Source organism: Scyliorhinus canicula, chromosome 13 (genome assembly GCF_902713615.1).
Source record: "Scyliorhinus canicula chromosome 13, sScyCan1.1, whole genome shotgun sequence".
Classification (NCBI taxonomy): Eukaryota; Metazoa; Chordata; class Chondrichthyes; order Carcharhiniformes; family Scyliorhinidae; genus Scyliorhinus; species Scyliorhinus canicula.
Window position 1 is genome coordinate 94,531,672 of NC_052158.1, and position 15,766 is coordinate 94,547,437.

Below are 15,766 nucleotides of genomic sequence, written 5' to 3' on the forward strand. Positions count from 1 at the left end.
AAACAACACACAGCCTCATTTCCTTCTAATTTAAAAAGCAGAAGCCATTCGCAATAAAAATGCTGGTAGCGGCCGTTGGGCGTTTCTCCTGTGATCTGGACCACTGCGAGATATCCCCAACAGACAGCTCCATCACCCTTCCGACATTCACTCGCAATACACCCCCACTTTGAAAAAACCCGGTTTAATATATTGCTTTCAAATATATGAGATTTGTTAATCAGGTGGGAAATTGATCTATATAAAAATAAATTGATTGAGGTCTGTTATAAATTATATAATTAAATAAATTCAGGCTTGGGTAAATAATAAATTTTAAACATAGGAATTTTACCTTTGAGTATAATTTACTGAAAAAAATCTTGGTTATAAATAAATAAACATGTTATTCTGGCAAAGACGAAGAATGTGGGTAATTGGGTAAAATCAATTGAATCAGATCAATTTTGTATTCTTGCAGGACGCAGGATTTACCAATCTTGGAGCAAAATTAGTTTAAAAATAATCTTTATTATCACAAGTAGGCTTCAATTAACACCGAAATGAAGTTACTGTGAAAAACCCCTAGTCGCCTGTTTGGGTACTCCGATAAAGAATTCAGAATGTCAAATGCACCTAACAGCACATCTTTCGGGTCTTGTGGGACGAAACCGGAGCACCCGGAGGAAACCCACGCAGATACATGGAAAACGTGCAGACTCCGCATAGACAGTGACCCAAGCAGCGAATCAAACCTGGGACCCTGGTGCTGTGAAGCAACAGTGTTAACCACTATGCTACCATGCTAAATTAACCTGGACATTTTGCCGAGAGTTACATTTTAAATGAACTTGAATATTACATTGCATAAACTCATGTTTGTTGGCTTTTTGGTTTAAGTCAATGAGAGGAATATATTAGTTGAATAAATAGCGGTTTCATTAATTAAATGAGCATTAGAGAGAATTGGGTGAAATAAATTGAGCTGGAGCATATGTGGGAGGTCTTATGGCACAGTGGGTAGCGCCCATGCCTCTGAGCCAGATGCTCCGGGTTCGAATCCTAACCTAGGACTTGCTGACCAAGGAAAGTGCATTTATAACACAGCCCAACAGGTTAAATATCAACCTGCAAAATCTTTCCAATACATGCTAATGGCAGGTGGTAAGAATGGGAGAGACTCCTGGTCAGCCATGCTTGATGTGAAGTGGTGACCCTCAAGCTATATGCCTCTGGTGACAGGCTAGCCTTATGCACCACTGGGTGCTGGAAGAGAATCAACAACTGAAGTATGCACTGGTCTTATAAAGTGAAGAACCACAGCATTAATTCATAATCAAATTGCCAATGATGTGTGTTTTCCAAAACTAAGTTAATAAAAAGTCTTCTCAGAAGTGGGAAAAGGAAGAAAAACTTATATTAACTTACACTTAAAACAGGAAACAGTGATGTGAGGAAGTTTCTTTTTCAGAAGCCTGATATAACTGAAGGGTGGAAAACAACAACAGGGCAGAAGATTGTCAATGCTAAAGTGGTTGCACTGGGAGCCAACCACTGTGATGGTGGGAGGTAGGTACAGGAGTGGAGTGTGGTAGACAGGCTGACAGGTTCAGTGGACAAAGTGGGGGTGCCAAGGTGATTATGCCAAAAGTTGGAACCGATATGAGAGAAAGGCAGAGAGCAACATTCAAAACCAGTCTGAGGCAGAAGTCATCAGCCAAGGCAGCATGCGGGGAATCAAGCATAGCCTTTAAAGTTAGAAGTTTAGGGGTGCTGGCACACATGCTTTGAAATTGAGCTTTCGTTAAACATCATCACAATATGCCAAAGTCAGGCAGATGGAGCTAATAAAGACAGATATAGGGCAAGGAACTAACACTGTGCTATAACCCGCACGAGATCTACGGGTTTAGAGCAACTAGTCTCCCAGTGAGCCTCGTTGAGTACCAGCTTCCCTGCTGATGGGCGGGGAGCCCATGGACAAGTTAATAAACTTTGATAGAAAAATTGGCCAGACTTAGAACCGACACCTCAGACTCGGCTGAAGAGCATTGTACATATTATTATTTAGTAATAATAAAACTAGTTTCTCTTTATCCACTCCCAGCGGACTGGTGTGTAGTCACTAAAGAGTGTGTGGCCAAATCAGGAGCTGCGGTAGTGGCCAAACACAGACATTCGGGTTCCACTGCATAATGGAAAAAAAAGGAAATATAACTTAAAATACTTGAAAATAAAGTTGGAAATTCAAGTACACGAGGAGAAAATCGACACAAATTAACATGGCGGCAGAGCTGGAAACAAGATCAGATATTTGCTCCACAGACATTCAGTGTTTAGATTGTATCATTACAGCGTGACATGTGTACATAGGTGAATGCAATGATTTTCATAGAATCCCTACAGTGCAGAAGGAGGTATTCGGCCCATCAAGTCTGCAGCGATCCTTGGAAAGAGCACCTTACCTAGGCCCACTTCTCTTCCCCTGTTCTCGTAACCCACCAAATTGTTAGATATATTCCAGAGGGAGCTGGATGTGGCCCTTGCGGCTAAAGGGATCAAGGGTTATGGAGAGAAAGCGGGAGTGGGATACTGAACTTGCATGGTCAGTCATGATCATACTGAATGGTGGTGCAGGCTCGAAGAGCCGAATGGCCTACTCCTGCACCTATTTTTTATGTTCTTAATCTTTTGGACACTAAGTTAGCATGGCCTATCCACCTAACCTACACATCTTTGGACTTGGGGAGGAAACGCACGGAGAAAGAACGCACATACTCCACCCAGACATTCGCCCAAGGCCAGAATTGAACCCAGGTCCCTGGTAGTGAGGCAGTAGAGCTAACCACTGTGCCACCCAAATAGTGCCATCAATAGCAAATGAAATGCTGCCAAACACTCATCATAGGTTCCTATTTTAGGTTGCTATATTGTACATTGTTCTACTTTAACATCAGACAGTTGATAATGCCCATCCTGAAGTATTTAAAAATAATGTCCAATTTCACTTGTGTTGCAACTCCAGGTCAAGTGAGCACTAGCCTAGAGTGTCGAAACACTAATTATACAGAAGAAACTTTGCTAATGGGTGCAGAGTCTGAACCAGGGAAAGTCAGATCAAATCATTAATTTAATGCCGAATCATGCATAGAAAGGAAAATAAAGAAAGAGGGAAAGATTACATTAAGAGGAGAGAAAAAGATGAGAAAAATCTGAAGTACTGAAACTCCACATTTGGAAAGTTAATTTTCAGAGCCATCAAGGTTATTTGCCAGTAACTGAAGGGTTTAAAAAAGAATATTAGGAATGGATAAGCCCTAACTGTTTTCTGGCGAGTATCTTTATTTAGCGAGTATTTAGTGAGTATGAGATCATGGTCGGTTGATGGGTTCGCTCGGAGATGGAAGCTGTTCACTGACTTCATTGAGGATTGAGGGGTCAGCAAAGATGGGGGATGGGGGGAGAAGGGGGTTAAAATGGGGATGGCAGGATGGGAGAAGGGGCTGATAGTGGGGGAGCAGGGGGTGGAGTGCGTGTTGGTTATCTAAAATGTTTACGATTTTTCTTCTGCTTTGTTTGTTTATATTAAAGTGGCTTGAATAAAGTACTTTTTAAAAAAAAAATCTGTCTCAATCCTTTTAAAGGGTGAACACCATCCTCCTCCTAAAATGCCTAAACTGGGTGGAACTGCACTCACCTGGTTCCGTTCTTATTTATGTCTGATCTATGCCAGAATGTCCCTTGCACTGGCTCCTCCTCCCACTGCTGTCCCCTGCCTCTGGTGACCCCCAGGGAGCTAATCCTTGGACCCTCCTTTTCTCATCTACACGATGCCCATTGCAGACATCATCTGAACAGTGTTACTTTTCACATTTATGTTGCTGACCTCAAACTTTACCCCACCACCACCTTCCAACTCCTCCACTTACCTGACATCCAGTGCTACATCAAAATTCCCATCCTTGTTTATGAATCCTTTCATGGCAATGGCCCTTCCCTATCTATGTAACTTCCTACAGCCCCAAACAATCCAAGAGACCTGTACTCATCTAATTCTAGCCTCTTCAGCATTTTCATAATAATAATAATTTGATTTTAATCATACCAGCATTAGTCGCTGCACCTTCAGTTGCCTCGGCTATCAAATTCTCTCCCTGCATCGCTTCTCGGCCTTTTGGCTAAGATGAGTGTGAGGTCAGGTGTAATGCCTGGATCTGGTACGTCTTTCTTGTGGGGACCATGAATTGGATTCAAATTGAATTGGCTTTTGGAGCAGGCAAGGAGCTGGGTTAGGGGTTTGCCCCTGTCCACACTCCGAGCTCTGGCTTTGTAACTCTGATAAAGTAATTAAAACAAATTCTCTCCCTGCCTCATGACAGCTCTTTCTTCTTTAAAGGTACTACATAAAACCTATCTTTATGACCAAGCTTTTGGCCATCTTACCCAATATCCGCTTTTGTGGTCTGGTGTGATATTTGTTTTCATCAAGCTTCCGTTGAAGCATCTTGAGATGTGTTGCTACCTTAAAGGTATTATATAAATAAAAGTTGCTGGTTTTGTCATCCATCACATCGTTCTGCAATTTCAGACCTTTCCCTGTTTTTCAAACGTTGAGTTTGTTGGCGAGATATTCTTACTCCATGGCTTTTAGAGGGACAGGATAACCCAGAAAGCACCCAGATTTCTGCATTTAATTCCAGCACTTAAAAGTGGCTGGAAACTGTTGCCTGATGTGCTCTTTAGTAATGTTGATCACTGATAGCACCACCATCATTTTTACCACAAAATCCAAGTCACAGAAATTTTTAAAATGGAAAATGTTGACATAAAATATACGACAGAAATATGACCAGAGAAAAATCAAATGGCAGTGCATGCAAATATAATCCCCACCTGATTTTCCTCTGATGGATGGGACTGAGAACATGACAAGCAAAATACAATGCATACGCATCCACACATTAGCACTCATGCAATTATTTGATGTCATTGATATGAATGATATGTATTGGAATAGAATACTTGTTTTCTCACAAAATAACAAAGGTATATTTCATTATGTATATTATTTTCCGTTAGTTTGTATTACCCCATCACTCTATATTTTGTTCTTAACTAACCTATTGCCTCTTGTTTTGAGGGTCAACGTATCGTGTTAGAATGCAAAACATCCCACACAAAGCCATTGTTAAGTGGAGAGAATTGAACAATATGCTGAAAGTAAAGTCCAAGTGATCCATTTCTATTCATCACAACCAAATACCTTGTGAACAAGAGGCTTTCCATCACTGAAGGGTTTCCCAGAGAGTGCATCAATAAGATAAATTACTGAAACAAGAACACAATATACATTGTTATGAAATTCAGGAATATACTTGCAAGATGTTTACAGGATACAAAATGGCACAGACCTTCCCTTTTGTTCATCCTCACCCCCTTTTCCTCTTCACTTGCTCAAAACCTATAACCTTCCTTCAGTTGTGAATAGTCCTTGAACTAAAATGCTCATTTTTTCTTTCCATAGATACTACTAGGCCTGAGTTTTGCTAACATTTTCATTATTACATGATGTAATATTTAATTAGCTTCATTCATGAAAATGATCTCATAACTCACAAAACAAATTAACTCTATATAACCAGTGCTGGGGCTGGAAAGCCACTGAATTGTCCGTTCACATTGATGGGACCGAAGATCACACTGGCGTGAAAGGCTGGAAAATTTCAGCCTACATTTTACGTTCATCTCAAGAAATAGAAATATTCTTCCGAGTGAATTAATCTCATAAACTATGCAAATGTCAAAGGTGGATATGTGTGAAACAATAGGCTGCAAAAATCTGTAAATATTTACAAGAATTGTTTCTATTGTCTTGCTTTTCACCTTCTCCAAAGTGTTTACTTGTCATGGAAGATTATGGGGAAATACAAGGGGTGGGATTGTCCCAATGGGCGGGATTGTCCCAACGGGCAGCTAACTGCTGATGCCGGAGTAATAACGGGAGTGTTTTACTCCGCGTCGGCGACCGTTCTGGGACCCCATTCTGCGGCCCACAGGGGGCTAGGACGGCGCTGGAGCGGCCTCCGCAGCCCCAGCTGCCGATCCCGGCGCCGCGGGGTCCGCGCATGCACAGTTGGACCGACGCCAACTAGCGCATGCGCAGTGGCTTTCTTCCCTGCGCCGGCCCCGATGCCAAATGGCGCAGGACTACAGGAGCCAGCGCGGTGGAAAAGGAGGCCGGGGGGGCAGAGGCTGGCCCGCCGATCGGTGGGACCCGATCGCGGCCAGGCCACTACAGAGACCCCCCTCCCCCCCCCCCCCCCCCCCCACCCCCACCCCGCAGGCTGCACCCGGACCCTTCAATGCAGAGGCCCGCCGGCTTAGAGGATGATAGAATGGCAGTGGGGGAACTCGAGAATCAGCGTGCTGGCCCGTGCCGGAGAGTCGGTGCATACCCCAACCTGCGGCATGCCGACCACGCCGGCGCCGCCGACTGCATCCTGGCATCGGGGCACGATTCGCGTGATGCCACACCGATTCTCCGACCCAGCGACGCAGATGCCGCCATTTGCGTCCTGGCGTTGGGGCACGATTCATGCGATGCCGCGCCGATACTCTGACCCGGCGGGGGAGGGGTCTGAGAATTCTGCCCAAGATCTTTCTGTAGAGATACTGAAAATCTGATTTTTCTCTTGTATGTACTACTTTCTAAGGATCATAAGGCTCCTTTTAGTGAGGTCACAATGGTCCTGAATAGTGCTGCAGTCACCACACATTCCTTTATCCATTCCTAACTGTCACCACTTACCAAAGGACCTTTATTCGGGTATCCCAGACACCAATCTGAATCAAGTGGTGAGGCGATTGGTATCCTTTCATCAGATTGAGATGATGGGAATGCAGCCGTAGAACTTAGTTCATGAAAGCCGATTCTGGAAAGGAAAAGTCCCACAAGTGCCATGTATGAAGTTGTCCCTGCCAGTGGTGTGGTATGATCTCCACTGGTGCCCTGCCTGCAGGGCTGGCACCTGCTTTGGAGCTTCTGGCTCAGATGGAAGCCTCAATAAATTATACAAATCAAAGTTCTACGGCATACATAGGATACAGCTGGCAATTTTGCAATAAAAATCCCCAGAGTCTGAACAATGTATATGCCAGAAGTTTGCATAAATCTCCTGGAAGCTTCTCAAACAATGGCCAAGGAAATATCTTTTTTTTTTATGGTCCAAGAAAGGCAGAAATTAGTCCATCTGTTCTTTGCTGGCAGTTACAATCAAATAAGCAATTTTTCCTCCCCAAAAAGAGATTTTCAGGAACTCTTATGAATATTAACAAAAGGCATGCTATTACCCGCTACCTTCAGCCTGAGATAATTCCAAAGAAAAAGGAGCTCAATTCATTCCACCACGATTACACTATAAAATAATCAAAATTTACAAGACAGGATCATAGAATGGTTACAATACAGAAGGAAGTAATTTGACACCAACTGCTGCGTACACTAGAATTTCTGTTGATTTGTGGAGGTCTTTGTTGTAAAATACTCACTATTGTAGTTTGTAGTAGCCTGAGCTGGCGACTACATGAAAGGAAGATGGTTCTCCTGGTCAATGATGGCCCTTTAAGAACGGTGGCTGCCTAGATATTGGAAGTACTCAACATATTCTAGAGACTCAATTTCAACACATATGGATGAAAATGAAATGAAAATCGCTAATTGTCACGGGTAGGGTTCAATGAAGTTACAGTGAAAAGCCCCTAGTCGCCACATTCCGGCGCCCGTCCGGGGAGGCTGGTACGGGAATCGAACCGTGCTGCTGGCCTGCTGTAAAAGCCAGCGATTTAGCCGAGTGAACTAAACCAGCCCCTGTGGAATATGGATGTGGAATATTTGCCCGATCAGGTGTGGATTGATATAGGAGTTTTATTTTGGCAACATTTAAGGATAGGCCAAGTGTCTTCCAAGCAGAATTAAAGAGATTGATAGTGGTTTGTAGAGCTTGTGCAAAGTGGGCAACGACACTGCTGTCACCCATGAACTGTAGATCACATATGTTTTGGTGGTCAGTTTAGTTTCAGCACAGAGGCAAAGAGTGTTCCATCGAGGTGGTATTTAATACCCAAACCAAAGGGCAGTTAACCTTTGATGAGGCAAATAGCCACTGCCAAGTAGATTGTAAATAGTATGTGGTATATCACGCAGTCTTTCTTGCCACCGGCCCAGATTTTGACGGTGTCTGTTTCATATCTTCCACTCAAGACACATATCATCATGAAGCAATTGCAGGATTGCAATCAAATTTCTTGGACATCCAAATCTTTGAAGCACAATCCACACAGCCTTGCAACATAATTAATTAGTGAAATGCTTTCTTTGGGTTGATGAATGCAATGAAGGTATTGTTCTCAACATTTTTCTTGCATTTGTCTAGCAACAAGGACCATGTTACAGGTTCCTCTGGAAGGTCCAAAGCCACACTGCGTCTTTGGGAGGATATTTGAAACAGTATTCGAGTACATGTGGTATTGGTGGTTGTGGTATTAATAACAGCACAACTATTATATTTAGCATTTTTAATGTAGAAGGAATATCCCAAGGTACTACACAGAACACAATCATATGATGAACACCAAGCCAAAGATGTTATGAGAACAGGTGGCTAAAAACTTGGCCAAACATGTGAACTTTAAGAAAGTTCTAAAGGAGAGGAAAGTGAAGAGACACAAAGCTGTCCAAAGCTTAGGACTAGACAACTGAAAACATAGCTGATAATGGTGAGACAAAGACATTTCTGGATCGTACAAGGCCATAATTTGAGGAATGCAAAAATCTTGGGAGTGCGGCAGAGCTAGAGACACTTACAAAGATAAGGAGGAACATGCCATGAAGGGTTTTGAACTTGAAAACTAAAATTTCAGAAGTTGGAGGTCAGGGAATTTTTTCACTTAAGGATTAAAGCATTCCATGTTTTAAATCTTATGTGAAAAAAGGTTCTATGAGCAGAATCTAGAACAAGGGGCCATCATTTCAGAATGATGGCTTGTCCATTTAAGATAGAGGTGGAGGAATTTCTTCTCTCAGAGGGTTGTGCATCTATGGAATTCTCTACCCCAGAGAGCTGTGGAGGCTAAGATATTGAATATATTCAAGGCAGAGTTGGGCAGTTTTTTTCTGAACTATAGTGGTTATGGATGACAGGCAGGAAAGTGGAGCTGAGGCCAAGATCAGCAGCAATCTCACCGAATGATATTGGAAGGTGGAGCAGGCTTGAGGGGCCAAATGGCCTACTCTTGCCCCTTTGACTTATGCCTTTATGTTCTACCCATTCATTTTCGGCTTCTCGTACTAATTCTGCTCGCATGCATCTGGTTACTGATTCATTGTTGACTGGAATTTTTTTCCATTATTTATCATCATAAACCTGCTCAAATTTATGGACACACTACACCAGATCTTCCATTTTTGTAGGGTCGTACTCTTGAGGTACCCTAGGAGGTGTACTGGGGGAACACCCCTGCCCCCAGGAAGACTCCACACAAGAACTACATGGCAATTTCCTGGGAAGTTTAAACATGCGAGGGGCAATTACCCTGTATTGGGAACCATCCGAAATTCCATTTTAAATTGGATACTTTGGACCCTTCCGACTCTCTTAATAGAATAGTGAGCAGCATGGTAGCATTGTGGTTAGCACAATTGCTTCACTGCTCCAGGGTCCCAGGTTCGATCCCGGCTTGGGTCACTGTCTGTGCAGAGTCTGCACATTCTCCCCATGTGTGCATGGGTTTCCTCCGGGTGCTCCGGTTTCCTCCCACAGTCCAAAGATGTGCAGGTTAGGTGGATTGGCCATGCTAAAATTGCCCTTAAGTGTCTAAAATTGCCCTGTGTGCTGGGTGGGGTTACTGGGTTATGGGGATAGGGTGGGGTTGTGGGCTTGGGTAGGGTGTTCTTTCCAAGAACCGGTGCAGACTTGATGGGCTGAATGGCCTCCTTATGCACTGTAAATTCTATGAACTAATAGCTACCCAAGAAAGGAGAGAAGAATTAAAACCATTTCTAACTTCTGGGTAACTCTCCTACTGACTCCTCCAACCCCCTCACCCCCTGGACCTCCCAAATACACACCACCCAACCCCTCCCGCATCTACTTCGGACAATAAGTGATTATTATCATCAACCGATTATTATTATTAACCTACCTCCTCCTGATCATAATCCTGACCACAGAACTACCCTCCCCACCCACCTACTACTGTCCCCATCTCCTCCCTGGCTTCTTAAAGTGACTGGTACCTTTAAATTTACCAGGTTTATGGCAGATGGCACCATGGTTTCACTTCTTCAACACTATTGCCCTGCACAGAAAGGACTTGGGAAACAGCTACGCTGCACATTTCTCACCAGGCCCGGGTCAGTCTGGGTAAGAAGATTACAGCTCCAGACTAAGGTAAGTGTAAAGGAGCAGAGTGACAATCTAACTGTGATTGGTCCAGAATTTCCATGGAGTGGCAATGTGCTCCCAGTCATGTGTGTTATTTTTCTGTTCTAACCTATTTTATTCCTGGAATATGGATAAATGTTAGTAGCATAAGAACTGGTGACATATTTTCACTCTTTAAAATATTCTACTAGCATGGGAACCTGGGTATACACCATCTTAAATGGTCTTTTTTGCCCCTTTGTCCTATGAAGGAGGAATATTCTATTTCCGGTAAATTTTATAATCCCAGTATGGTAAATGTATTTTTGGGCATGGCTGCACTATGTAAAACAGTTGCTGCAGCGGAAAACGGAAGGGTTATGGCAGGGTTTGAATCAGGAAAGCCGAAACCACAGTTACAAGGAAAAAAGTCAACGTACAGAGGTTAAAGAGAAGCCCAGAATAACTTTATTGGTTGTATTTATATTTACTCAAAATCACATAAGAGAAGGAGCGAAAGACACCATTCTACTTAATGCAATAGTTGATTTCAAAGAGGAAAGAAACATAGGTTCAAATGTTCCTTTCTCTGGTTCATTGAAGATGGGTGTAAGTTGGGAGATGATTTCAGGAACCTGGAAAGGTCCTGATGCACAGACATACATGGAAATTGCGTGGGAAGTTTAAGCTTCCAATGGCCTTCATTCCCTACTGCCCAGGACCCTCTATGTCTGTGACCCCGAGTTCAGGGCATGGACTTGATCAGATACGCAGAACTTACCTGCATACTTATCTAAAATACGTTGCATAGTTCAATAGCTAGTTCACTCAGTAGTTAGCGACCGACCAACCAACAACCTCCTGACCATCCCCCCACTCCAACTATCAGCCCTCAACTATCTGTCCCTGACCAGATCCAACTAACTCCACACCGACCAGACCACCTCTAATCCAACTACCCACTTACCCACCTTCCATTCACTCTTTAACTCACTCACTTACTGAAAGACTTACCTGAATATGGCAGCTCTGGTTGTGAAAGGGGGGCACATTCTCGCTCCTGCTGCCTTTTCTTGCACCTGACAGTCTTCCCATTAAGTGGCTGTGCTGACCCCTTCAATGCTTCAGCCAGGATCGTAAGATATGGCTGATGCGTTGGGTCGCAATAGTCTTCACGGGCAACTCCAATGCGCTCAGCATCAACACTGACTGGGTCATAATTTCCTGATTCCAAAGTGTCATCAACTTTTACATTTCTGACACTGCACAAAGATATCTTTGGACTGTATGCGCGAGTGTGAGTAGGATGGGACAACATTTTACACGTACATGTGTTGTATAAAAGGACTGGTGTTATACAATGTATTATGTTTCTGCTAAACAATAGTGAGATAAATCTATGCACCTTTTCTTACAAATGTAACTCTACCTTTATCATCAGCCTGATCTCTCACTGCAATTGTGTCATTGCTGATTGAGACAGTCTGGGAGCTCAGTATGTCTGTTCTCATCCCTGGGAACTTTGGAGAAGAAATAAGGCGACCTTCATACGAATACAAGTAAATTCCTGCTCCGTCAAGCAGAAGAAAGTGTCTGAACAAACAAGTAAAGAGGTTAATGCAAGCTTCTGAAACTTTTAAACATTAAATATATCAAAGTATAGAGCAACCTTAATTTTATATTACCATTTTCTTATCTCTGAATTAGATGTAATAAATAAAGTTACAGAAGGTTTGGACATATTAAAAAATAACATCTGATGCTTTCAGTCAAACATTAAATTAGAATCAAAGAATACCTACAGTGCAGAAGGAGGCCATTCGGCCCATCTCGTTTGCACCAACCCTCTGAAAGAGCACCCTACCGAGATCCACTCTCCCTGCCCCAACCCCATAACCTCACCTAACCATTGGACACTAAGAGTAATTTAGCATTACCGATCCACCTAACCTGCACATCTTTGGACTGTGGAAGGAAACCGGAGCACCTGAAGGAAACCCACACAGGCACAGAGAGAATGTGCAATCTCCACAAAGTCAGAATCAAACCCGGGTTCCTGGCGCTGTGAGGCAGGAGTGTTAGCCACCCGCCATAATTAATACACAAAAAGCAGAATACTGTGGGTGCGGGAAATCGGAAATAAAAATGAGATGCTGGAAATACTCAGCAGGTAATTGCAGCATCTGGGGAGAGAAACAGTTTTAATGTTTCAGGCTGTGACCTTTCATCGGGCCTTAAAGGTCATGGATCCGTGCTGGGCACATTTAGCGGGGTGTTTCTCAGCGTCTGCAGCATCAAGAAAGACATCACTAATTAACGGCACGTAACCTTTTTTTTGGCCTCAGCGAGGAACACCCATCGACGCCGCACTTACATTTATTCCAGCACTGACGAGCTCGGATCAGGGCTCCATTTTTAAATGCTGCCCAGGTCTTCTGACACTCCTCAGCCACCCCACCGTGGCCTCCAAACTCCCAGATTGTACCAATTTACTTCTTACGGGCTCATCGAGCTCCCCACGCACCTTAAGGGCATGGCAACTGCAGGCCCAATCCCTGGCATGGGCAACATAGCATCTGGGCACGTTGGCACTGCGGCCTGGCACCCTGGCACATTGACAGTGCCCGTGTGGCACTGGGTGTTAGCAGGAGTGTGAAGATACCACCCTGTCCAGAGCCCGACCACTAGGGGTCTCTAATGGGCAGGGAGACCCCCAGCTGCTGTAATGCCTGGTCCACAATTGTTGAAATTAGCTAAACGGCGCCCTGGCGAGGCCGTTACTTCCCAGGCCCCGGGAGAATACGGCACAGACATATTTAACGTATTGGCTCATTTAAATCTGTTAACCTGGATCTTGCCCACCATTTTATCTCGTGAGGCGTTTTGAGCGTTGTGAATCTCACAAAAGGCCCTTACAGGATTCAACAGCCTCATCGCGTCACCAAGTCGGGAGCAAAGAGGCCATTAAATCGCACCTGTTAACTCTGTTTATCTTCACAGATGCTGCAATAACCTGCTATTTTCTGTTTTTATTTATTACTATAAATTAGTTGCACAGTTGCAATACTACAAGGTTAACTTTTTTAAAATGTGTTATTAATTCATCCCATTTGTGAGCTACTTTGAGATTCGCTGTGCCATACAGCATTTTCTGACGAGGAGATCAGACTTGCTTCTTTCTAGTCCTTTGCTAAAGTTGCTTTGAACTAAGAAATACATGTTCTGTGGTCAGCACATTTCAACAACGAACAGATATCTTTTTGAATATTTCATAGAGATTTCAACAACAAATAATGTATTTCTGAATCACAAATTAAATGTTTGGAGATAATGGGTGATATTCCCTAGCCTCCCGGCGATGCGTTTCCCGGTGGCGGGAGGTATCCCACCAGTGTTGGTTGGTGGTGGGATCTTCTGGTCCCACTGCTGTCATTGGGATTTCTCATTGAATCCACTGGGAAACTCGTGGTAAGATGTGCCATCAGCAAGATCTTGCCCAATGTTTCGCTCTGTGTAAGACTCTACCCTACACTTTAGGAGCCAGCATTAGAAGTTTTCAAAATAGCTTCTATGATATTTAACACGTGCTAAATAATTACAAAACAGTTGATTAATGTTTCAATAACTGCTCGAATGATAATTACATTTTTCAGATTTTTAACAAAGTGTAATTTTCTGTAATTAAGGGAGATTCAAATTACAAATGAAATTCCCCTTTATGTATGTTGAAGTACTGTTTATATTAAATACCAATAGATTAATGCTAATCTCTTACCTCTCTGCTTGTAGAATTAAACTAACAGTACCTTCTTTTAGGTCAAATACCAGTGGGGTATTCCAATTCTTAGTACTGAAATGAACAGAGAATACATACATTGAAATTCATTCATAGACAAAATTGAGATTAGGAAAGAAACCAGAGTGCAACACATTTAATACACATCATATATTACACCCAGCTAACATTCAGCTCACTTTAAAAGAGTTGGCTTAACATGCTGTTTTTTCAAGAGGAACAGAGCCAAAAATAACTCAGATTTTATTAAAAAATCTATTTTGACACATCTTCTTTGCATTATCATGTTATAGACCACTGAGATTTAAAAGTATCATAAGAGAACTGTAATTGATAAGATACCCAAAGTAGTTTGCCAAACGATGAAGCATATTTTCAAAGAAAAGATTTTACTAACCTGTACACATAACACTGCAGTGAGGTTGCAACCACCAAATGTCCATAGGACAACGAGGCCTTTATCACCCGGTCTCGGAATTCTAAGACATCTAGTGCATCATTCAACACATTTCGTACCTGTTACAAAACACAATCAAAAATTAACTACTTGAAAGCACACTTCAGAATTTTTTATTTACTCGATATTGTTCACTAGGATGTGTCTCCAATAACCAAGGATGACTATTTCCAATATGCTTGACAGAGCAGCCGTGATCTACTTGAATAAACTAAATGGCCTTGCCTTGTTCCTCTGTTCCTGTAAATTCATCTTTTGTTTCACATACATCTCCAAAAATACCAAAATCAAAAAAGAAATCAGAGCCTATTAAATGACTTACAAATGGTACTAAGATGATAACGTAATGAGACTTGGAAGTGGCTTGTGATAGAGTAGAGGCAGCATGCTGTCAATTTCAGCCGATTAAGCACATGATTAATATGTAACGTTTATTTGATTCTGATATATGCATTTATAGTTTTTCCTGGTAACTTATTTTTATAAGGATGCGTTTTAACAGACTTACTGCTGGATGTAGCATAGCCACACAAAAATTATATATCCTTTTTGTTGACTTTATGCACAAATTTAAATAGTCTGCAGAGGAGACACCCTAATGACTCTTTTTGTCAGCTGCAGCCAGCAAATCACTGAAGAATAATGGATTTATGTCTGTACGATAACTATTAACTTTCAAAATATTTCATTTTATATTACTATTTATACTTTACGTATATATTTCATTCAGAACTCCAGGCCATACATATGGCTTTCACTCTCCATGATGATTTTTTTTTTCCATTGGATCTCTTTCTTACCAACTACTCCAGTGAAATTTATTACAGGGAATATCCAGAAACATCAGTGTCCAGTTATATTTCTGTCAAGCGTCTTTACTTCAGCAGCAGTCAGAATTACTGGACTGCTTTCTATCAGTTGGGTATGATGTGATACCCAGCTAATGGAATTTTTAATTATTTTTGAATCCAAGGAGGGAATCCTCATCAAAGCACACGTGAAAGCCTGATAGTTTTTCAATTAGAAATACCCAAGGACCATGTATTGACTATTGTCAATTTCTTCCATAAAATAATAGCATGACAGTCAGAATTGCACAATATTTACAGCACA

The 15,766-nt window shown here is 42.3% G+C and overlaps 1 protein-coding gene across 7 annotated transcripts in view; it reads right to left on the bottom strand.

Annotated features, from left to right (window-relative positions):
• ift80 (intraflagellar transport 80 homolog (Chlamydomonas)) overlaps positions 1-15,766 on the bottom strand; it is a 335,512-nt gene that overhangs the window by 86,048 nt on the left and 233,698 nt on the right. For all 7 annotated transcript variants that reach the window (XM_038815169.1, XM_038815171.1, XM_038815170.1 and 4 more), the window contains 4 exons: positions 14,594-14,712; positions 14,176-14,250; positions 11,830-11,993; positions 5,243-5,307 (listed from right to left, as the gene is read on the bottom strand). In XM_038815169.1, coding sequence (XP_038671097.1) covers positions 5,243-5,307; positions 11,830-11,993; positions 14,176-14,250; positions 14,594-14,712 — 423 coding nt within the window. The remainder of the gene's footprint in view (positions 1-5,242; positions 5,308-11,829; positions 11,994-14,175; positions 14,251-14,593; positions 14,713-15,766) is intronic.